General features: G+C 39.1%; 1 protein-coding gene across 5 annotated transcripts; it reads left to right on the top strand.

The window, feature by feature from the left end:
* The first annotated feature begins 317 nt into the window (after positions 1 to 317).
* Positions 318 to 24,825, top strand: LOC122652484 (cleavage stimulating factor 64-like). 5 transcript variants are annotated; one of them, XM_043846237.1, is made up of 10 exons: positions 321 to 704; positions 861 to 939; positions 4,760 to 4,934; positions 11,898 to 11,931; positions 12,043 to 12,290; positions 12,373 to 12,450; positions 13,077 to 13,112; positions 13,203 to 13,766; positions 21,103 to 21,417; positions 24,388 to 24,825. In XM_043846237.1, exons 1-10 carry the CDS (start codon positions 674 to 676, stop codon positions 24,523 to 24,525), a joined length of 1,698 nt encoding a protein of 565 aa, XP_043702172.1. In that variant the 5' UTR covers positions 321 to 673; the 3' UTR covers positions 24,526 to 24,825. The 5 variants fall into 5 exon arrangements, with proteins under 5 accessions (XP_043702203.1, XP_043702172.1, XP_043702188.1 ...); XM_043846253.1 differs by having other exon boundaries at positions 21,103 to 21,423; positions 24,403 to 24,825; XM_043846261.1 differs by having other exon boundaries at positions 322 to 704; positions 12,061 to 12,290.
* Positions 24,826 to 24,908: the final 83 nt, after the last annotated feature.

Raw genomic sequence — 24,908 nt, 5'->3', positions numbered from 1 at the left:
GAAAGCCGATCCTGATGCCGATTCCGGTCCTCAAATAATGCTTGCATCAATGGTCAAGATGATAGATGCTGCTAATATAAAAAAAGATTTTCCCCTTTAATAATGTTTTTTTTTCCTTTTTTTTGGGTATACCCATTTTATAATGGTTCATTGCTTCGTTATATTGTTTACCAAAAAAATTGGTTCGTTATATTAAGGGGAAAAAGCAATTTCTTTAGCCGCCGCAGGGCTACGCCGGGCTCGTGCCAAGGTTACATGGAGGAAGCCGGTTTATTTTTAGCATAGCCCTAATACCCAATTAATTGATTAGACCACGCAAGCTCGCACCTTAGGGATTAATAATGCCATGGTCGGTTCTCGGGTTCTGATTTTTAGCCCAATCCATATTCGGCAGTCGGCACTGTTTGGGAGCATGTACTGTATTCTCTTCGCAAGCTGACCAGCGTCACCCTTCCCGTCGCCGGTGTGTGGGCAAACAATCTTTGCCACCGGCTGTTAAAGAAACAGTCGACGGTTGCGATTCGGAGACGTTAGCAGACACACACATATATATATAGAGAGAGAGCCCAAGAAAGAAAGGAAGGTAGTTTTTCGGAAAAGAAGAATGCCGAGGAAGAAGACCGATCTAATAATAATCTTCGTCGAAGATGGTTTCTCTTTCTTTTTATGAAATATGGCCAACTCTCAGCACCGATGCGTATTCGGTTCGTTATAAACCTCTCCCTTTCTCTAACTTTATTGATTGTGTGATAATTGGTTTCACTGTTGAGTGATGAATTTCGAGCGATAGGCATGACTTTCCGGGATTGAATTAAATGGTTTGCTCAACTGTTCCGCTGATTTCGTTTGAATCTTTGCAGTTGGAAACATACCGTACGATGCAACTGAAGAACAGCTTATTCAAATCTGTGAAGAGGTTGGACCTGTCGTATCCTTCAGGTTAGTATCCCTTTCTCTCCCTCCTCCCCTTTCCTTTCCTAGATTTGTTTTGGGGAAAAAAAGGGGGAGCATCTCTGAGTTTCTTTATTGGAAGTAAATTCCTTTTGGGGTGTTAAGATTTGGTCTTAGCATCTAACTGGGAGTCCTGGATTGGTCGTTAATGGTAGAGCGCACTAGAGTTACTATGGCAATATTAAAACGAACTCTTATATCTCCGAAATCCCTCTATGTTCAATCACCACCTGTATCTCCATATATAATACAAGAGTTAACTTTGAAGCAAAATAATGGGTACCCACTTCAACTTCCTTCACTTTTAAGCAAAATTATGGGCACCCACTTCAACTTCCTTCACTTTTAAGGCGCAAGCTTGTTGCTTTGGGATCCTTGGTTGAGCATATTCTCTAACAGTAGCTGATTAAGCAAAGAAGGATGTAGAAAATAAACACTACTACAGGAATAAAGTAAGACTTATCATATGACAAACAATTCTTCAAACAATGTCACACTTAGGAGATTCAGTCTTTGGATCACGATCACGAACATCAACTGTAGAAACAAAAAACAAGACTGAGGCATGCCAATAGGTCAATTTCTTAAGATTGTATTTGTCCCCTATAGGTTCAAACCAATCTTTCAAGATACAACAACCTTTACAAACCATCCAAGAGTCCTTGCACTTGACTTGAGGGCCACCTTGGTAGACAAGGTAGTGTTCAACACTCTTGAAAACAAAACTCACAAAGGTTTGAAAGCAATGCAATAGTCTATGTCAAAATACAAGAGAGCTTTTGACAGCAGCATGCAATTTTAACTTTTAAGACATAAGTCATAATGCAACACTGTGGACTGATCCCTATAAATAGAAGAGTGAATTCTCTTCAACGGACACACTCAAGAAATGTTACAACCTTTTGAAATATTTAAACGCTGAAAAGACACATCCAAACAAAAACAGTGCGAATTTTGAATTTAATAGTTTTGACCATTGAAATAAAACCACAATTCCCCCACAAGTTCAAAAGTGCGGTAAAACGAAGATCAAGTATTGAGCACTTTAAAACATATAAGATACGTTGTTGTAGATGTCTTTTGGACTTGAATCTACACTAGGTCTGACATGTCACTGATGTATCTTTGCTGTCCAACAAGAAATACAGCCATAGGTGTAGCCGTGTAGGGATTCCCCTACACTAGCTACACCGTAGGTGTAAGGATTCTCCCAACACCAGTAACATAAATTGTGGGATGTTGATGATGTTAGTTTTTAGACTTTTATTGTCTTTTATTTAGTCATTTATTTGAGTTGTAATCCTAATTTGGAATCCTAGTTTTGTTGGGAGTCCTAATTTGACTTTGATTTCTAGTTTTCTTGTTCAGCCATTAGGCTATATATATATATATATGTAACAGCTCTTGAGAGCCACCCACAATTGAATGAATGCAGAATTTGCTTTGAGCATTGTTGAAGTCCTGAGATAGGATAGGTGAGATACCCATTCCATTCTCCATCCCCCTTCCATCGATTTTATCATCAAACCCTAATTGTGCCCTAGCCAATCTCAAGAATCTGTTCAAGATTGCTGGAAAATTCTCTTCAAGCAGTTCATATCAATCTTTGTTGCTGCCAAGTCCAAGATCCATCACTACTGCAGGGATCAATTCCCCATCATCGATTCTTGGAAGGAATCTTGGATTTCAAAGCCCTGAATTGCTGATCGGCCTTCTTTTCTCTCTACAGATTGTGATCTTCTCGTGGGAGTTTCTTCTTACATCTACGATATCATTCAACTGTAGCTTCAACAGGTTATTACTTTGTGGGACTATTTATCTTTGGTTATCTTTTGAGATCTCATCATTCTTCTCTAACTATTTGGAGATCCCATTGTTCTCTTAGGAATACCATTGCTCGCTTTCTTGTTCTTTGGAGATTTTCCATTTGATATTGCCTGGGATTAGACCTATTCTGGCTCTAGTTCTACATTAGTCACGCTATTGAGTATGGTTGAGAACATCGTTTCTTGAACCTTCCCTCATCGGTATTGCTGACTGGCATGCCAGTCATATCCTACAGTCCGACCTTAAGTCGTCCCGTTCGAATAAACATACATTTCTCCTTTTAAAGAACCGACCTTTGTCCCATCTAGGTTAATGATTGTTTATAAAATTTCACGTTTAAATTCTCATTAGAAGCGGCCCCACTTCTTCCAACCACTTAGGTCAACTCATAGTGTGCATATACATAACACCCCCCACAGTTGTGAGATATAGTTGATTAAGAGCCATGTACTCATCCTCTTGTCATTGTGGTGAGTACTACTTTACCATCTAACCAGAATGAGACAAAACTATAGTAGTACTAGCAAGCTATCTTGCGACTTTGTTTTCACCATTTAAACCTAATTCAAGGGATCTCCTCTCACATAAGTTGGTTTTCCGTTACATGATATGTCACAGGCCTTTAGGGCTCATTCATTTATGTATATACCGCAATAGTGGTCCAAGACTATAAGTGTGTTAGGCATTTTTATCTTGACTATACTATTTCGATAGCGCTACCTTCCTTAGTCTCACCAGATATAAGTAATAAAGTCATTATGTCTTGACTACACTGAGTTGATATCACTGTTTGATCATTTTCGTATTATTGTAAATATTCAAGCAATGATACACTGTTAAGAAATGTAGGAAATAAACACCACTATAGGAATAAAGTAAGACTTATCTTATGGCAAACAATTCTTCAAACAATGTCACACTTTGGAGAGTCGGTCTTTGGATCACGATCACGAACATCAACGGTAGAAACAACAAACAAGATTGAAGCGTGCTAATAGGCCACTCTCCGTAAGATTGTATTTGCTCCCTATAGGTGCAAATCGGGTTTACTTGCAAACCAATCTCCCAAGATACAACAGCCTTTATAAGCCCACCCAAGAGTCCTTGCACTTGACTTGAGGGTCACGTTGGTAGACAAGGTAGTGCTCAACACTCTTGAAAACCAAACTTACAAAGGTTTGAAAGCAATGCAATAGTCTATGTGAAAATACAAGAGAGCTTTTGGGAGAAAGATTGGCAATTTTAAGACAAAAGTCATAATGCAACATTATGGACCGATCCCTATAAATAAAAGAGTAAACCTCTTCAAGGGACCTGCTCAAGGCAACCCCAAAAATCACAACCTTTTGAAATATTTAAATGCTGTAAAGACACCTCCAAACAGTAACAGTGCCAATTTTGAATTTAATGGTTTTGACCGTTGAAAGATAAAACCACAATTGAAAATTACACTCTACTTGACAAATATCTTTAAACCGAAACTAAACTTCGGAAACTGTTGTGAGCCCTTATGATTGAACATGAGAGGAGTATTTGAATGGAACTATTTGTAAGATGGACTGACATTACATGACTATGAACTGGATTTATGTTCAAGACATGAACTTTAAACTGAATGAACCAATGATCTCTTTCCTGAAACTCTTTATTCTCTGGAAGTTTATATAGGGTGTGTTAGCCATCTGTGCTGCCTATATTAGCTTCCTCTTGAGAGTATTCTAATTTATGGTTGAATGTAAATTGCTTTGATCGACATGGCATGAATTCTCTCTTGTAAGAAAATGATGGTATGCCATCATATATTATATTTTATCACTTTCTGCTACCTAATGAAACTATAAACTGCTCGACTTTCCACTCTGCCATGAACTGGATGAATGTCAAAATGGTAGTCCTCTTTGTGCGTAAGAGATACTTTACCTTGTTATAAATGTGTTCATGGTCCTCCTTCCAGTTTCTCATCAGCTTTATTTTATTACAGATTAGTTATTGATAGAGAAACTGGGAAACCAAAAGGTTATGGGTTCTGTGAGTACAAAGATGAAGAAACAGCTCTAAGTGCTCGTCGCAATCTTCAGGGCTATGAGATCAATGGCCGCCAGTTACGGGTTGACTTTGCTGAAAATGATAAAGGTGCTGACAGAAACCGTGAACAGGTAAACTAAATAGAAGCCCATTTATTGAAGATTGATTGAAACATAAATCTTATTGTCAACCACTTTTTGATGAAAATCTGCTTTATTTTTCCCTGCATTGATTGTGTATGTGAATATTGACTCCAGCTTCTAGCCAACTCGTAGTTGTGGTGTCTCATTTTAGCAAGTCTTAGAGGGCACCCATTATATAGAATTTGATTGATCACTTCAACGCCCAATGACTCCCAACGTTAAAAATTGTAGAGATCTTGATATCAATCTTTATTTGACTCTACTTTCAGCCTCCAAACACTGATTTGAGGCCATCAACTTGGGGATTGGAACTAAGTAAAAGTAGAGCAGACTACTTTGTGGTCAATTTGAGTGGTGATCCCAAACATGTTGCAGTAAAAAAATTGGTCCAGGGCTTTTATGATATCTGAAAGAGCCCTATATGAACCACTTTGGATCTGTTTCTTGCTGAAGCCATCCATCATGTCATCTAATCACAAGGAAAAGTTTGCTCCCTGATATGCATACTAGAAAGTAAAATAAATATGTATTGTTTTTGGTTTAGTTGTAGATGAGCTTCAAGATCTAAATGTTAATCCCAAGAAAATAGTCAAACTGTAATGCCATGCTGGCATACTTTTAAGAGCATTGAACCTGTTGCAGTCTGTTTGAATACTGATTGTACCAACCATGTTGATGTTGGCAACACCGCAATGGAGCTGTCCTGTCACATTGATGTGCTCAGTAATGAGCACCTCCTATAAGTCCCAAGAATTTTCATTCGGTCCTTCAGCATTTCAACTCTCCTAACTCCTTGCATGATTAAGTTGTCAAGTTCCTTATGATTTGAGGATGTATCACTGGCTGCAAGATGCATGAGATTTCTTCATTAGCAATACTGACTTTGCCAACTCACACATATATCTGCACTGTATGGAAATTCATAAGTGGAACTAGTTTTTTATTTTTCTTGTATTTGTGGAGTATTCTACAATATGAGATTCTGATATCTGTCAATTACTTGATGTGAAAGAGATTGGGGAAAACAAAAGGCTGAGACAGCTCATTGTCAGTTATTGTCCCAAAAGTTTTTTGACTTTTTTTTTCCGCCTTTCGGTTTATAAAAATTTTTAGGTATCATCTGGACAGATTTCAAAGTGAGGTGCAAATATTTTATTTTACACAATTGTTACACTCAGCTCATTTGGAGGGCATTTTGATTGTTGTACAGTTAAGCTCGTGCTTCTGGAAGCCTTTTGTTGCATACTAATTCTTTTTCCCTGGGGCTCCCCTCCCCCTTTTTTTTTTTCTCTTCCAACTCAAGCCTTTGAACTGAACACTTAAGTTGTTGACAGTTGCCAACCAAGCTCAAGAACTAAAATTATAAGGAGCATAATTTACTTGGACCTAGAGGGTGGACCTTGGCGCAATGGTAAGGTTGCTCCATTGCAACCTAGTGGTCGCAGGTTCGAGTCTGGAAACAGCCTCTCCGTGAAGTGGGGGGGGGGGGTATGGCTGCATACAGTATGACCCTCCCCAGACCCCGCAGTTGTGGGAGCCTTGTGCACTGGATACGCTCTTTTTTATAATTTACTTGGACCTCACCTTGTTTTCTCTGTAGTTGTCTTAAGATTTGTCAGGTTAGGCTGGGTTAGACTTGAATATGTGGTCTTATAATTTCTTTTTGGGTGTGAAAAGTCAAATTTAAGAGACAGAATTTGCATCCTTTAGAATTCATGTGTGTCAGTGGACAATACAGAGGGCTCTGGTCGGGTTAAGTTGTCCAAGCTCTGAACTCAGCCCAACCTTGGTTCTATTTTTGGTTGCCTAGTGAAACCATCCTCAGTTCTGTCTGTTCAAACCATTGGGTGGGGCTTGGGTTGAGCACAACTATAGTTGCAGTTTCATTTGAGAATGTGAAGAGAGAATGAAGATGAAATTTGTTATTTCACTATCAAAATTCTGAAATTGGCATGGTTTGAGTTGTGCAATGATGTGGGATAGCTGTGGCAACCCGTACAATCTTTACTGTTATGGGGCCAGTAGATAAACCCATAAAGGATGAGGAGGTCTGCTAGTAGTCTTGGCAGTAGGGGTCATAGGGTTTGAAACAGTAGCGAGGGAGAAGTTATAGTTTAGGGTGAAATAAATATTAAATAATATGGATCTGTATTGCTGACAATAGGGTAAAGAAAATGTATATGGTTGGAAGGAGAAGTATCACTTTTTGTGATTTAATCCAAGTAGATGGAACTAACAAGGACACCACATTTGATATAGTTAGGGTGAACTACGTTTCTCATGACTCTAGGATTCACTTGTTGGTGTAGTTTGTCAAATTAAAAAAAAGAAAGAAAAAGCGTTTGAGTTCTTGAATGTTAACCTAAAAGTCTGGCAATGAAGAATTGTTTAATCAACAGGGTATTACTGGAAATTCCAATAACAAGGATAGAGATTTAGTAGGAGTCAATAACTCAGAAGATTTTATAGACACAGACCATGAACCATTCCAAAATTTTAAAGAATGTTTACACAGTAAAACTATAGAAACAGCTAACCCAGAGTACTAAAATATTCAGGAAGCAGAGCAAGAAAATAAATAGCAGCAAAACCTTGGCATCGCCCTTGGTGTGGCTTGACCTTGGTCAGCTCTTATCTCTCAGGAATCTGTAACCACATTCAAAATTACCAGAACCAAGTCCTTACGTAGCTTCCACTTCTGGTACTTATAACCCCCTACTTTATCCTTGTCATACACACCTTAATACAAAGAAAGAAGACCAACCCTTACGTGGGACCATCTTCCTACTGTAAATGTACTTCCTTAAAATACTTCAACTGACTAAACTTGGAGTATCATGATTTTGCTGAAAGAACTCTACTGAAAAAAGTAAAATCCCATTAATGGGCCTGATAGTAGAATATCTAAGTACAAAATAACTCATCACATAAGTCCCTTCCAGGAACTTTGTAACTGTTGGTTGAATCGTGGGTCAGAGAGAGGAAATAAAATAATGGAATTGATTGATTTAATGAGAGAAAGACCCCCTCTATTTATAATAGAGGGGAAGTTATAACTTACATAAGCTAGGCAATGTGGGACTAAACCCACACAGCCAACTAAACACTTAATAACATAAAATACCCCTAAAAGGACCAGAATACCCTCACGGTATTCTCAAGGTTCGAGAACTCGCGAGATCTCGGCGACATCTCGCTGAGTTTCTCGGATTTTCGAAATCTCGAGACGAGATTGCCTGCGAGTCTTAAAAGTGCAATATCTCGGCGAGATCTCGGTTTCGACCCATTATTTTAATCCACCTACCACTTAAATACCTTACCTAATTGGACAAAACTCGACATATCTCGGCGAGATCTCGGTTGGATCTCGGTTTCGACCCATTATTTTAATCCACCTACCACTTAAATACCTTACCTAATTGGACAAAACTCGACATATCTCGGCGAGATCTCGGATCTCGGGTCCAGATCTCGGGTTGACCCATAGTTGAGGCTTCGAGTTGAAAAAAAAAAAATGCACCAACTCGGCGAGATCTCGACTCGTCTCGGTTTTTCCAAGAGTCGAGTTGGCACCGAGACCCGAGTTTTAGTACCTTGGGTATTCTGGAGTACATTCTTCTAACACTCCCCCTCAAGCTGGATTGTACAAATAAGAAAGAAGGAAGATCCAGCTTGGACTAAAAGAAGAAAAAAACTCTAAAAGAAAAAACTCTCTCCATAACAATGCTAACACTCCCCCTCAAGTTGGCGCATACAAGGTACTAATGCCCAACTTGAATGAAAAATGGGAAAAATAAGTTGTAGCAGAATCCAGCTCCAAAAGGAATGCAGCTCCCAAATAGACCTTCAAGAACTTGAAAAAAATAGACCTTCAAACTTGGGCAGACTTTATCAATTGTTACCAATCTTCAACAATTGTCCAGGGATGAATCTCTCGACGATAATCTTGAAGGTAAGTAACTAGGGCAGCAAGCGATGAGTCAGCAGCAATAAAGATCAAGCATGGAACAACCAAACTGTAGGGACCTCATATGGGCAGGCAATAACCAAACATCTTCAAAACTTTTAACACCAGCCTCCCCCTTACGGCAAACGTAACCCAATAACAAGGTAGATACTTATTGGCAATGGTGAAACCTCTGACCTTCTATGTTTTGCACCAAGTGTCCCTGCATGTTCTGCTCTCTGCAATGGCTGCAGGTATACTGTATATAATCCCCCCCTCACGTGTAGTGCACGTGGACATAAGAGAGATTAGGTTAGAGATAGGGCAAAACATAACATTCCAGAATGGTTTAGTGGCTGCCAAGTGTAATGGAAAAACAAGAAATGGTAAAGAAGAGAATACCATTAACTTCCAAGGGTGTTATGGGTAATGCCAAAGGTATGTTTTGGGAGGTGGTGAAGGAAAAACAGCAGTGGGATAATGGAGTAGGATTAACTTGGGTAACATAGAAAGCTCCAACCTTCTTCCATCAATCAATCAAATACTTTGAATGGAAACCCCTGCAGGGGAGAAACTCCTAACCCCAATATTCAGATCTGAAAAAGATACAAATCTGATTTGAAGTAAGGAAATGCTCCAATTGTCAAGGCTTGTTCAATCTTCAAACAGGGAGGAGCAATTGTGCAAAAGTTTCCATGGTAGAAACTCCCACATGCTAGACAGTACTAAGAAGATATCCAGACAACAATGAATGGAAGTAGCCTCAACAAAACTGGATCAGATCTGAATCTGTAACAATGCTAGTATGCAAGCTCCAAAGTATGCCGGATATTAACCAGAAAAGCTTCACATAACTGAATAGGTTCGTAGGTGCAACCAAAAAATCGTGGAACACACTGTGGTAATCCCAAATAGGCTGATCTCCAGGGTAGTAGATTCGAGTCTTCAATAACAAGAGAAATTCGATCGCCAATAAGAGGAAACACAGTCACAATTATAGGGCAGCAGTATTCCACATGAAGGCAGCAGTAACACATCAACCAATCATGCTTACAGAAGCCAATCAATAACACCAGCCAGGTAGGTAGTGAAGCTCATAATAACCAGCCAAATAAGATAAATAACCAGACAAATCCATAGGTAGTTGAAGCAGCCAGCCATATAGGAACAAGAAAAACAGCTTGATAATTGAAGAAACCAAGCCAACAGAATGAACTGGAATTTTTTTACTAAAAAAGCAGATGTAAGATGCTGAATAATGGGCTGTATACTCCTCTGATGTTGATAAAACTCTTCTAAAAAATTAGCAACTGTGGACTGCCCTACCCCTTAGATCGATTATAGCCAGGGTTTTGTAAAAAACCCTGAAAGTGAATATCGATTGTAGGGAAGGGGTCTTCAACAAAGGTGAGGCTGACATGTCAAAGGTGCTTGCTTATTGTAATACTTGCTGACCAAAAACTGCTGGAATGGATCTCCAGTTCGAATGACCAATCTCCTTGGTAATTGAGACTTGATCTTCACATGGGAGAAATACCTAAAAATCGCAGATAATGAGGGCAGCAGCTATCTTGGGCAGTAGACCTTCTTCAAGCCATAAATAGTTGAAGTAGAATGTCTTTCATGATGGTAGAAACACCAACAAAAAATTCCAAATAGCAGCAAACATCCCTAGCCCAAATCGATTTTTATCAGGGTTTTGGAAAGCCCTAAAAAGAAGAGATCGATTGGGGTAGGGGTCTCCAAAAAACTTGGATAGGTGCAATATTGAGGTCGATTGGTCCTTGAAGTGGGAGTAATCAGCCCTAAAAAAAGTAGCAAAAACTGAAACCTGAAAGTCAGGGTTTTTGGCAGGTAACCAAATTAGCAGGTTAAGGAATTTTTGCTGTAGAAACAAATCCAGCCATCAGAAAGGGTCCAAACTTAGGTCGAGTATGGCTTGTAGTAGTAGGGAATCACCCCCAAAAAATTAGCTGCATCTGAAAAGGGATACCCTAAAATCGATTGGAGTCAGGGTTTTGAAAAACCCTGACAAGTTGAGATCGATTAGGGTAGGGGCTGGAAAGGTTAATGAAAGATGGAGAAATAGAAAAAAGGAAAGGAGGTCAATGGAATAGGGTAGGAAGGTGCTGGAAAAGGCTGCATATGGTGCTCCAAAAGTGGAGGATCAGTCTACTTTAGGTGATAGGAATCTGATCTCCAAAGACAAAAGGGAAACTCCAAATTGCAGATTAGGGTCCAGCAGGATTTTAATGAAAAACGATAGAAGAGAAAGGGGGGCAGCACTAAATCATTGATATTATGTCTACCTCATTAGTGCTGCCCCTGTTTTTGGGCTGAAAGGGAGAAGAACAGGAGCAGGAAAAAACAAGAAAAGGGAGAAGAGGAGGTGAGATTGATTGGAGGAAAAGAAGGGAGAACATAGGGTTTTTCTCTCTAACCTAGATCAGACCAGCTCTGATACCATGTTGGTTGAATCGTGGGTCAGAGAGAGGAAATAAAATAATGGAATTGATTGATTTAATGAGAGAAAGACCCCCTCTATTTATAATAGAGGGGAAGTTACAACTTACATAAGCTAGGCGATGTGGGACTAAACCCATACAGCCAACTAAACACTTAATAACATAAAATACCCCCAAAAGGACCAGAATACCCCCTCGGTATTCTGGAGTACATTCTTCTAACAGTAACTAATAATAAAAATAAATGAAAAGAGATTCTATGAAGCAATTAATTATGAGTAACTCTTTGCAGCTTCATCCTCTGTTGCATGATCTCTCGATCCTTGGTAGCAGTCGCATTTTTCCATTGGGCCATATACTAACCATTTAATTTTCTTCTTGCTTCATGCAGCAGGTATTAACATTTTCATTGACATTCAGTTTTTAATGTTTCCAAATGGATATCTGTATAATTGTGAAATAAGTGATATTTTAAATTAATGGATTAAAATAATGCAAGAAAAATCTTTCTACCTTCTTATCATTTTTAATCTTCTGCAGGGCCGTGGTGGACCTGGGTTGTCTTCAAATGTTGGTTGGTCTTACTCTTTGCCTGACTATAATCTGTTTTAGATCTTCTTCATTTTCACCCCCTAACCTAGTAGTGCATTAGTCCATGTGAAAACTTGTAATGGGAATAATACAGATGCTCAAAAACACTTAGGTGGCCCTGCAATTCTTGGAGATTCTGCTCTTCATCAGCCAATTGGTCTCCCATTGGCTGTCACTGCTGCATCAGTCATGGCTGGAGCTTTGGGTGATGTTCAGACTGGTAGCACGTTCTCAAAGCAAAATGGTCTGCAAAGTCAGCCCGGTTTGGGCAATGATCCTTTAACCCATTACTTGGCTAAAATGTCTCGGAACCAATTGTCTGAGATAATGTCAGTGATTAAGGTGAACATTTCCCTTCTGTCCTCTATTCATTTTAAGCAGCCTCAGGTTGGAGACACAATTTTATACATAATGCTGATGATAGGTAATGGCTACACAAAACAAGGAACTAGCCCGCCAACTGCTGCTAGCAAGTCCGCAGCTGCCAAAAGCTCTTTTCCAGGTGATTGTTTAGCATTTGGTTCCCTCTTAACTCTCAGGGCCAAGCTCTTGCCCATCTTTATTTTATGGTCACAAGTGGCATGGTTTGTGACAACTAAGTGAACATGCATTTTTGGAGGATTGTTCCACAGCTAGCAATGCATCTTTAGAAGCTTGCTTCATTGTAATGTTTCTTCTTCTCAAGTATGCACTCATAAGAAAATAAATCAGAACTATGATACCACACTTTGTGCTTTAGAGGCCACAGTCAATATCTTATGATTGAAGATTCCTATATTGTAGGTCAAGGTAACTTTTATTTTTTCATCGTAGGTTAAGGTAAATTTTATTTTGATCACTGGAAGGATACATTTCCAATTTCTCATTTTTCTTTTCCAAAACTTTGTCATTTATTGATTCATGATCATTTTCATCCTTAAGCTTCCTCGGATTTTTATTGCATCCAGATTTTGGTTCCTAATAAGTTATTAGGGCAATGCTTCAATGACAGTGTGCTCTTTGTACTGTTGTTATTGATTCAGCTAGTTGGGATAAGAATTAGTTGATGAAAATGACAATGATTCTGGATTTTTTTTGTATTTGTAATCTAAGCTTGCAAATTCATTGATTCTTTCTGTGCATGTGCAGGCGCAGATTATTCTAGGAATGGTGACACCGCAAGTGGTTTGTCTCATGCACATAGAAACTATCTTATTATCTATGATTAGCAGTACAAAGAATTTGGTGTGGTGATGTTTTGTTTGCATTCTGCAGTTGCAGATGCCAAATATTCGGCAGGCACCTGGTTCACTATCGCAGCCTCAATCTCAAGATGGGATGCAGGGTCAGCAGTCTGGTTTACTTCCTCCTTTCCCTGGACAAATGCCTCTCACGCAGAATAATATGCAGGCTGGGTTGATGTCCAGATTACAAGAAGGTCAAATGTCTGCTGTTCCTCAAAGTGCTTCAGTTAACATTCAGTCTTCACTTCCATTTCCACAACTTCCTGTTCAGCCTCGATTTCAGCATCCACAGCAAGCACAAAGTCAAGCACAAGGTCAAGTTCTAGTACAGTCGTCAATTCCAGGGCAGTCTGGAGTTTCAACAGTTTTATCCATACGGCCTCAACCTTACTCTGGTTTGTCTGTTCGACCACAAACTTCAGCTTTGGCAACCTCTTCTGCTTTGAAGCAGCAAGTTCAACCCCCTCTGCTACAGCCTCCTAGACCAATTGGTACTGTGAACTCAGGGCATAATTCTCAGTTGCTTAACCCAAATGCAGCTCTTCAACATCCTTCACTTTTGCCTCGGCCTTCGCTATCCCAGCCAAGCTTTCAGGTACCAACTTTACTGACACACGCAGCAGCATTGTATCTTGTTCTGTTATAGTGTTAATAAAAAATAAGAGCAGAATAAGAATCAAGATGGATCTGCTGTAAAATTACATTATTTGTTTCATTAGATGGGTTGGATGCTAAATATTGCTCAAACCTTGCCTGTTTCCATGGAGATTGAGAGAACCATCCTGAATGCTGATTCAGTTCACATTGTTTACTAATTTATAGATGAGCAGTTCTTCTAGAAGCTGTATTGAAGTGTTGTAGGACTTCGCTATGTGTCATGATTGGACGAAGGAAGAAGAACCTGACTCAGTAACTTAGCCTTGGTGTTACTGAGTTAACTCAGCCTTTGACTCAGCTTTGTGCTTCTTCATTGACCCCTTTCGTTCAGACCAAGCCCCTGCTTGGGTGTTTTTTCTGGTTCACTAAGAAGTAAGAACCAGAATTCATGGGCTGTTTTAGGAGTTTTAATTTTCCTTATCTAGTTATTTTGATAAGTTGCTTGTTTAAGTAGTATATCCAAGTTACTTGATGTATTGGGACATTCTGATTCCTCCCCATGGTAGACAGTTTCCTTTTTTATGTTTTCTACTTGGAAATTATTTCCTACATAGAGTATGAAACTTAAACATTCAACTCTATATAATGATGTAAGAGTCATTGAGCTCTCCACATTTTATTATTTGAATGAAGTTGGCTTTGCTGCTTTAATGTTCTGTGAGATTCAGACTATGCTGTGAGATGCAGTGGTTTATTTTGATGGGATGCCAATAATGGCTGGTGGGATTCCAATTGAGGCTAGGTGAGATGCTTCCTTGCTTAGTCATATTTTCTTATTCTCATCATCTTCTTCATTGTTTAGCTACTGCAACCAGGTCAATAAGTTTCTGAGATTTCTTTCAAGTTCCTGTGCATGTTATAATCTAGAATCCTCAGTTCCTTGCTTGGTGTTTCAGACTTTACAATGCTGATTGCATATCTTTTAATTGGATTCTAGTCTGGACCTGTCTGTGGTGTTAAAATTCTGACTCTTAACTTCAAAACTTTAGAATCTCATCAATACTAGGATTTCTGATTTCTCAGGTTTGTTTATCTTTTATCCGGTTGCTAATATAGAATTCTGTTTTACTTCATAACTCAGATCATCTTGCTGATATTAATTCTGAGTTCTCCTACTGTTATGGTTTAATTTGGGTATGTTTATTTGCTTTTCTGTAGTCGGTTCTAAGTGCTGGATCTCAAATAGGATTTCTGTAACTTAGATCAGACCATTGGATTAACTTCAGGTTTCGATTCTCTGTTCTTTTCTCTGAATAGAGTATTTGACCAGCTTTTGATCCTATGATTTCAGGTTATTCAATTTTTCTAGAATTTGGTTCTTTGTTTTCTTGACTGCGCTTTTGGTTTCAATTTTCTTATCCTAGTCACCTAGGCTAACCCAACAAGGTCCCTGCTCACATGTCAACTTTCAGCCGAAACAGAGTTTGCCAAGTGGCAAAATGCGACACTGAAAAATTCAGGACTACCAAAAGAGTGCATGGCTGTACATGGGGATGCATGTGGAGATGGGAAGAGATGGGAAGGTATATGGTTGAATTTGAGTCTGAAATTTGATAAGTGGCCCATCCAGACCTATCCATCCAACGGTCAGAGTTACCTTATCATCCTGCCATGTGGCAGAACTGAGGCCAATCATGGGGACAAGCTTGTCTATACTGAGGCTGCTGGAAAACATTCCAAAAGAATATAGCCATGCATTATACACATTGAGATAAGAAGACAAATAAATAGGCTTGCATTCATGCATATAAAATTTAGACAAGAAAGAATATGCAGATTTTTGTTGGGATATAACCATATCTTTGCTGGGCTAGACGCACCTCAACTCCAAGGAAGTACCTCCTCACAAGATGCATCTACTGGTGTAAGATGGACAACAGGATATCCAACATACTTGTGGGTTAGCTGAATAATGAAGATACCTAGTGCTGAAACTGAAAGTGGAACAATGGGAAGGACTCGACCAAAGCATTGAAAGGATTATTGGGTTGACTAGCATGATCTTTGGCTGGGAGGATTTCAATTTCTTTTTAATACTTTCTTAGGTTTATGGAAGTGGCAATTTTCAGGTAGGTAAAAAGGTGCAGGCTTGGATTAAGAACTTGGGAATCTTATGGGAGGATGCAGTTAGGGTTGAAAAGTTTTGGGTTTGAGAGCAGTCGAAAAGTAAGATGGTTTAGTGAAGAAGACAGGTACAGGTTTGAGAGAGTTATGATTTGGCGGAATTGAGATAACTGCCCGACCAGACATTAAGAGAAGTGGAAGAAAACGAAAAGAATTTAGTGAATTAGGAGAGAACTATGGAAGAGAGAAAGGGGAGAAGAGAGACATTACGCAAGTGCTCGTAGGATTTCAGATATGGATATTGCCTGAAGATGTGAATGATTGCTTAATGATAGATTCGGAAAGATTTAATTATAATTATTTGTCTATCTGTTAAGGTGTTACAGTTTGGTGCCCATCACTTCACTCACGGAAGAAGAGCGTTCAGAGACATTTAGCGCCTTGAGTAGACTTGAATATAAGAAAAGCAGTCACTCCCTTTATCTTAGGTTAAGTGAATAAACTTCTCGTTTCAATACAAAGAGAAAGGACTTCTGGGCGACCCCTTCTGCCATCATGAATGAAAAGTCGTCCCATCTTCTTTTTGAAAAAAGAAGTCGGTGCATAGGCCTAAACTTATACTACTACTAACTACTTTCAGATAGAGACTATCTAAAAGATGGGCTGCTCGCCAGCGCGGCAGGCTGGTTATTCACTAAACACCCTTCTGAATGGATCCCAATTCCCAAGTCACCCAAAAGAAAAGTCAACAAAAGTCAACCTTCTCAGATGAAGGTTGAACTTTGACAATCAATCACAACTAAATTGCATAGATACTCTTCAGAAGATGGCAATGATCCAACGGTCGGATTAAGAGTAATTACAAGAGAATCAAATCTGAAACTGAAATTCAGCAAATAAGAGATTTCTAATTAACCTCAATCAGCCTAAGATTCAAATCGAGTTCCCTTCTTGGCTGGGTCAATCAACCCCCGAAGTATGATTCAGATCTAAGGGTTAGATTGAAATTAATTTGAGAAACTTCAGGTCTGAAATAGTTAATAGACTTAAAACAGGGGAATTCTAATATCAGCAGAACAAAAGCTCAGATCAGGAAGAAACCCTGGTCGAAGGTCCCTCTTGGATGGTCCTTGAATGGCCCAAAGTATGGGAGAAATCTGATGGACAGATTCTCCAGTACAGCAAATCTCCTTTTCAGTAAAAAGGGTAAAAATACAGAGCATTTGATAGCTTTAATGGGAAAGGATTTGCTTGGTAACCATTGCTAAGCAACAAAAATAAGAAGCATGCTAATAAAAGGAATCTTTGTCACGCAAGGTGAGGGAATTCAAAGCCTATTAAACAACTTAAAATTAAAAGAACTAACTAAACCTAATCCCGTATGCCTACCTACTACCCATATTTTAGGCCCATTAAAGTGGCCCATTACAATGAAAACACATGGGATCAAAGCCCCAACACATACATAACCCAACCCAAAGCTTATCTACATCACAGGCCTGCCGAGAGGGTTCTGAAAACCCTAAGGATCACTGCTTGGAGCAATATGCTTAACGCATATAAGTCGAATCTTGTTTTCGGGGAGCTGGGCTGAAGGAAAAGAAGCTCCTAGCTAAAGGTAGCTAAAGGTAGTTTGTCTGACTCAGCAGCAAAACTATTGGTTGCTCTAGCCCCTAGTAGAGTCAGGTTGACTTGCGTCGCATTTGATGATATTTGTTGGAACCGCTTCCTCTAAAAGGCCGACCTTGTAGGAAAGGGAGGAAACAATATGTATATCATACAGGAGCTCTAACACAACAGACTATCCAAAGGAGGACACGGGTGGATAAATAATTTCAACTCCTGCCCGCTCCTAGGGGGACTCGATACCGTGACCCCTGCCTGCTCTGATACCATGTTGGAACCGCTTCCTCTAAAAGGCCGACCTTGTAGGAAAGGGACGAAACAATGTGTATATCATATAGGAGCTCTAACACGACGAACTATCCAAAAACTTGTTTGAGTTTAAAAATTATACCGCAAGCGTACGGGTCAATCGTAGCTATGGGTCGAACATGAGGAGATATACGCCACTCTATTTAACTAACTTAAAAGTAATGCAAAGTGAACCAAATTAAAGTGTTAAATTAAACTAATGAAACTAATGAAACTAATGAAAATTAATGCATCCCAACTCAACTCATAAGCATCTAACAAAATTAAGGGATTAAGTTGGCGTCCTAACACATGAGCATCTAACCTATCAAACTAACGTAAATTGGAAGGAATAACAAAAACGCAGCCACACTTCATAATCACATAAAAAGAAATAAGGGAATAAAAGTGCATCCACATAACACAACCATATAAAAAAAATAAAAGAAATAGAGGGAGAAGAAGAAGAAGAAGAAGAAGATAGAGAGAGATAGAGGAGAGGGAGAATGAGATTGAGAGTTTAGATAGTAAAACCTGGATGTGCTTGCATGAATGTAACTGAAAAGCTTGAATACTTCATAAATTTACCTTGGCCTCCTCTTCTAAATCTCCAAGTCTTGTCATCAACATAGGAGCTTAGACTAGGAAGCTTTAAACTAAAACTATTACAACCATATTGAAGACATTAAAGCATAAACTAATCCTATTACAACCATTAACTAATCTTATGAAAGCAAAATTAAGAACTAAAGCCAAAAATAGGAGAAGAAGAGAAAATTTCACTAAGTGAATGAACCAAAAATTACACTAAAAAATGAATTAAAATTGAACTAGAAACTAACTAAAAACTGAACTAAAAAACTAACCTGTTACAAGCCAAAAGGCAAGGGGTATTTATAGGGGGAAGAGAGGAGAAGAGAGAAGAGGGAAGTGTAGGAGAAATATTCCCTAAGAAAAGAGAATATTCTCTCCTCCTTCCTCTTTTACAATGCCTTGAATCCTAAGAAAAAAAAGAAAAAAATAGAAAGAAGAAGAAGAGAAGATTGTTTACGTAGACCTTCTATTTCTAGAAAAGTAAACTTCCAATTCTAACAAGTGCTTCATTTTCTTTGTAGATATCTTCTCCAAGCAATAAAATCAAAGCATCTTTGACTTTTCAACTTTTCATAGGTGAGAGAATATCTTTTAAAATAAATCTATCCCAAGTAGAATTTCAGGAGTGCCCTTAGAAAGTTGGAGGAGAGAGAGAGTGATGACTAGGATTTCACTCATAATTAATGAAATGCCAAATCTGTCCTTCAATAAAAACGTGGAGCATGGGGTGCTTATATAGGTCTCACCATTGTGTTTCTTGCAAAAAATACCCAAAATAGACCCAAATTTTGTCCAATTTGGAGTTCAGGAGCCCAAGATATCTTAAGTTGAAGTTGGACTGTCCAGAGCCCTCCAAATGGAATCTTTCGGGTACAGGAAATATAACTTCTGGTTATTGCGTTAAGGCCCCTAGAATCCGAACTTTCGCTTCACTTTATCCCCGGACGACTGTCAATAATTACAAATAAACCCCTGCAGACCATTTTCGTGCTTTGTTACGGAAACGACCGTAACTTCTTCGTTTCAACTCGGAATCAAGTGCCGTTTGAACCGTTGCGAAGCTGACTCGATGGGCTATGCATCCAAGCCATTAACACCTCTAAACAGTTTAAAAACATTTCCTTAGCATCATCTCCTCCATTTCACAAGAATTCACCTAAACCCTGAAAAGCACAAGAAAGCACCGAGTAACTCTGTCCAATGTGGTAAAATATATGCTTTATGCACTAAGATTTCACACATAAATGTGCTCATCAGGGGACATGGGTGGATAAATAGTTTCAACAATATTGTATATAAGATCACAGTATTTAGGAGTGTACTCTCCCTCTTTTCAAAGCTAGTGGTGGTCTCACTTTCGAAAGAGAGTCTTTGTGTGGCAGTGTACACGTAGCTCCATAGCAGAGCGGCTACTAGGCGACCAACCTATTGGACCTGGTAAAAAAGCAAGTGAAAGAAGGACTACCGACGTCCTAGTTCTAGAGCGTGCTGTTATGTAGATATTGTGATATTTGAAGAAGAAATTGCTTCTGAAAGCAGAGCTCACTGCTGTTACGCCAGCAAATGTAGGCTTTCAAGTCTGGAGATTAGCTGAAATACTGCAGTGCGTGTTAGCGTAGGCTGAGAAACCCATGCAACCACTCCTCTATGTGCCAATCACTGGCGCATCTAGGGCCCTGCCGCCTAGAGTTCCTGCTTGAGTAGAGCATTTGCGCTTTTCATTGCTCTAAGCTTTCAAGTAAGGTAGCTCGTTGAATTACTTAGAACTAGGTAGTGCACTATTGCATTCATTAGCTTGAGCAAAGGAGAGCGCGGTAGTCGCATTTAGGGAAGGGCAGAAAGGTCACATCAGTCAGTTCTATATGTGCTAGGACACTATGCCCAGATTTTGCTTATACAAGGTCTATGGATAAAAAGGGCAGACCTCGATGCTACAGTAAGGTTGCTCCATTGTGACCTAGTGGTTGTGGGTTCAAGTTGGGAAACAGCCTCTCTGCGAAGCGGGGGGTAAGGCTGCATACATTATGACCCTCCCCAAACCCCGCAGTGGCGGGAGCCTCATGCCCTAGGTACGCCCTTTTTTAAGATCTATGGACAAACGTATGCAAATAAAAAGTAATATAATGGAATCATGATATATGGTTAATAGAAAAAAGGTCTATGGATAAGCGTATGCAAATAAAAAGTAATATAATGTAATTATGGTATATGGTTAATAGATGATATAGATACATATAAAGGGCGTACCTAGGGCACGAGGCTTCTGCCACTACAGGGTCTCGGGAGGGTTATAATGTGCGCAGCCTTAACACCCCCGCTTCGCAGAGAGGCTGTTTCCCAACTCTAACCTGCTACCACTAGGTCGCAATGGAGCAACCTTACCATTGCACCAAGGCAATGAAAGAGATACATATAGATACATAATGTATGCAACCTTACCGTTGCAATGGAATATATATATATATATATGACAAATTAATAAACCAATTTTTTGTTTAGATGGGAGACTGAGCATTTGGCTAACAGCTGAGCTGGATATATCAGTACTGACCTATTGAACCATTCAAAGCTTGTCCCCTCTTTTTCTGCTTCTTGTTGCACAAATCTTAGTAGTTAGTGACTAGCATTATTGTTCTTACTAATGGTTTTAATTATTTCTGTCAATATTGTTCTTCCATGTATCTAATCCTGTTAAATGTTAGCCTGGCTCATCAATGTTGCCAGGTGGACCAGAGACAGTTCACAGAGATGCTGAAAGATCTTCTCAGGCTACTGATGATGGACCCTGGGCCCCTAGGAGTAACAACTATTCGAATTTGCCTTCAGGGTTTCCTGAACAAACAAGCATGGTTAGTAATTCTTCAGAGGGGATGAATCGCCCTTCTAAGCTAGCAAGGTTGGAAGGTGGAAAGAGAGTTTCTCATGGCCTGGTGAATCTGAGCACTTCTACAACTGGATCATTGGCTGCAAACCAAGCTTCTCGTACTGATGGAGTGCAACAATCTGAGAAACAAGTTTCTCCGGTAATGTTTTTTTCATCAGCAGTTCCAATAAGTTTATTTCTTCTACTATTAACACTTTTCCAAATGTTCCTGCATGTTGTTTGGTTTACTTATCAATCATAGTTAGTTAACGGATAATGCATGAATTGTTCTGATTGATTGAAAAGTAACTTTTTTCCCTCTACCTGAACAGTTGAAAAGCACAGGAAAACTCATGATTCTTAAATTCTGGAGTGTGTGTTGCAGATAATTCTGAATCATATGGGAACAGCTAAAAATCTCATTGTCTTCAAATGTCACTTATCATTTAAGAAATCAGGATAAGAAAAAAAAAGAAGGAAAAAGAACCTGGAACACTCGGTGATCTTTCCTCTCAAACCTATCTCTCCCCTTTACCTATTTTCATTGTAAATTAACTCAAAGGAATCCAGCTTCCGGAGAGGGTGCCCAGTTACTGGAGCAAGTTTCTCTCTCTCTCTCTCTCTCTCCCATAGTTGTCATGGTGCCAAGGCGATCCAAGGCGGTGGTGGAGGGCAAAAAACAAGGCGACACCAACTAGGTGCCTAGGCGCTCTTCCAGTAAAAGGCACCTGGACGCCTAGGCGATGCCTTGACAACTATTCTCTCTTTCTATTGTCTATAAAAGTTGGAACGACATTACTTCAATCACTCGGAGAGCTGACATCATCAAAGGATCTGTGAGGTTTGATCTGCATTTTCAGATTGAAACTCTCAGCTGGAAGGGTTGCCCTATATCTTTATATTAGGCTAAAGTTAATATTAAGATCTGTGGATCAAAAGGGCAAAGGCTTTGATTCCTTCCTTAGTACACTCTCCCAGCGGCATTCTGGGTTACCAGTTCTTTTTTATTTCCCTGGCACTGATCTCCTTTATCTTCTTCCTGTGCTTTAAAGTATCCAACTGAATCTAACGAAGCTGCGGACCTCTGCATGGTGACCTTTTACAGTAACATCAAGTTTTGTTTGTTTCTTATCCTCGAGCCTCTCAATTGGGGCAGACAAGAATGGTGGGTTGAAGATGAAAGCTTGAAGAGAACTTACTGTAAAACTCTTTGTGATTCAAATCCCATTTAACATGATCTTACTGATGACCATTGCTATGTGAGAGCCCAACGAATGACACGCTAACCAGTCAACCCTTGTAGCCATCTCAAAATTTGAAGTTTTGATTTTTTTTTTACTTCCAAAAATAGTGGGTAAAACAAAATAGAATAAAAAACATGAAGTCCTCTGAAGCTGTTTTGAATGAAAAGGCCTGATTTGTTTCTGATCCTGTGAAATTAATATAGGTCCTACTTATATGTTACTCATATCATCAATCCTCTTCTCGGGTTTCCTTTTCCTTTTTTTTTCTTTGATTTAAGAGTTGATGGGTTATGAACTTGGTGCTAGAATTCAAGCATGGACCAGGTTGTTAGCTGTATGTTTAGTGAGTTTTAATTGAAATCGAACTTTTAACGTGTTACATAATTATTTAGCACGATGAAGCTGTTGAACTAAGGTTCTACTAGTAGTTCATAACTTTCACACCTTTGCTTTGCTATTTCTAATATTATGTTGGTATATCTCCCTTTAGAGAAAAAAATAAGAACTGTATTAAACACAAAGGTCTCTGAATCTGACTATTGGCTGTTTCTGTTTTTAAGTTTGAATATTTGCTCATATTATTGAATTTCGAGTCCATTTAGTTACAGAGCAAATCCATATCTGAATTTTTGCTGAATCCAAACTTATTAATTATTCTGTTAAACTGCTTTTCTAAGAAGCGGTCATGTAGCTCCTTGGCAAGGATCTATCATATTTTCTGGAGCTGGGAGTCGAAGTCACCATTTATGTGAAATGAAATTCTTACAAAAATTTTATACTGTTATGGGAAAAAGAAAATGGTCACTGCTGCTGCAGAGCTAGACTTTGGAAAACTATATATCCACTGGTATAGAATCTTTGGCCTGGAACAATCAAATAAAATCGTAAATGACTAAAGATAACCTTTACCCATTGAAAATCCAGCACCAAAATGAGGGACCATGAGAAAAAAGCTAGGAAACTTTTAAAAATTAAAAAAATACTGGAATCCATCTCCAGTCTAATTATGAATGACCTTAATAATTTCTAATGAATAACAATACAGTTCAGTTGTTGTCTGAATAACTTGTCCCAAAGGTGCCAGATAGAACAGGCTTGCCTTTGTTGTCTCAGTGCTATCTTTAGCTTTACAGTACAGGCCTAGGCTTGAATATGACCTTCTCAGCTTTACTCTTTAAGATCCATCCATTGGCCTAAAAATTTTGTAACTTTGGATCTTAGGAGGAGCTAACTTAGCCAAACCCCAACCATCTGTAGAAGCTTCTACATTAGGTACATTTCTTCAAAAAAATCATATATCAAAGTCCTTCACAAGTTTTTTCAAGCTCCCATGCTCAGCCCACTTAAGCATTAGAAGTTCCTATTGAAGATGCTCCATCCATGTGGAAGCTGGTGTTGGAATGAAGATGCAACTCTTCATTTCCTAAAACTTAGGATTTGTGCACCTTGCAGGTTGCGCATACAATTTTTTATTTTTGGGTTGGGATGAGCATGTTCTCTTAGCCCTTACCTTGGCAAACCTTGTGCATTGCCTCAATCTAGTCTGTTTTATCCTCTTTCTTAGTGTTCCCATCGTGTTAGTCCCCTTTATTATAATTATTATACATTATGTTAATTGCTTCTATCTCTTTCCTCTTAAACGAATATATATCCACATAAACACAGGATTTACATTGGTTGAGAAATGACAACCTTAGTAGGTGCAACACAGGTCAAACCTGGAACTTGTATGCACAAAATTTTGTGAAATTGCCTCAAAATTAATATATATAGATAATTTTTGAATGATTAGATTGGTCAAGACAATTGATCCGACACATATTGGACCATCCAGTATGGTAGTGGTTTGCATGTGTATTTATATGATTTTTCTCCCCTCCCCTCTGCAGTTGCAGCTTCCACCTGAGGTAGAGTCCGCCCTACTGCAGCAAGTGATGAGCCTCACACCAGAGCAGTTGAGCTCATTGCCTCCAGAGCAGCAGCAACAAGTGATTCAACTCCAACAGATGCTCCGGTGAGTTCGAACCCAGATGCTTTTGCTGGTGTGTCATATCAGCTGATCTCCAATGCAACCATTAATCAGGCCAGCCTAGCTTTGCCTTCTTTTCAGGTCTTTATAAGCTATTGCTGAGGTAGGCAGGTTGATTGTTAGTTTTTATAATCCCTGTGGTTTTAAAGTGATTGGCTAAAGGTGCTCTTGTTCAGGTTCTTAAGTGCAAGGGGATGATTACGTTTATTTAACAATTTTGAGACTGTGAATAGCATGTGTCATAGAATAAAAAAGAAAGAAAAAAAAAAAGAAAAAGTTTTGGGGTACATTCTTTTCGGTGAGGATACTGACAATGGTGATCCTGTATGAATGATTGCCTGTTCTTTGCTTCTTTCTTCTTTCTTTCCTCTG

Source organism: Telopea speciosissima, chromosome 1 (genome assembly GCF_018873765.1).
Source record: "Telopea speciosissima isolate NSW1024214 ecotype Mountain lineage chromosome 1, Tspe_v1, whole genome shotgun sequence".
Taxonomy (NCBI): domain Eukaryota; kingdom Viridiplantae; phylum Streptophyta; class Magnoliopsida; order Proteales; family Proteaceae; genus Telopea; species Telopea speciosissima.
The sequence above is the reverse complement of the archived record's forward strand: the minus strand, read 5'-3'. Positions and strand labels throughout refer to the sequence as shown.

Coding starts and splice junctions, on each gene's coding strand:
- LOC122652484 (XM_043846237.1), top strand. CDS start 674: ATGGCCAACTCTCAGCACCGATGCGTATTCG. Junction 705..860: donor TCAGCACCGATGCGTATTCG/GTTCGTTATAAA, acceptor GAATCTTTGCAG/TTGGAAACATACCGTACGAT. Junction 13,113..13,202: donor GAATGGTGACACCGCAAGTG/GTTTGTCTCATG, acceptor TGCATTCTGCAG/TTGCAGATGCCAAATATTCG.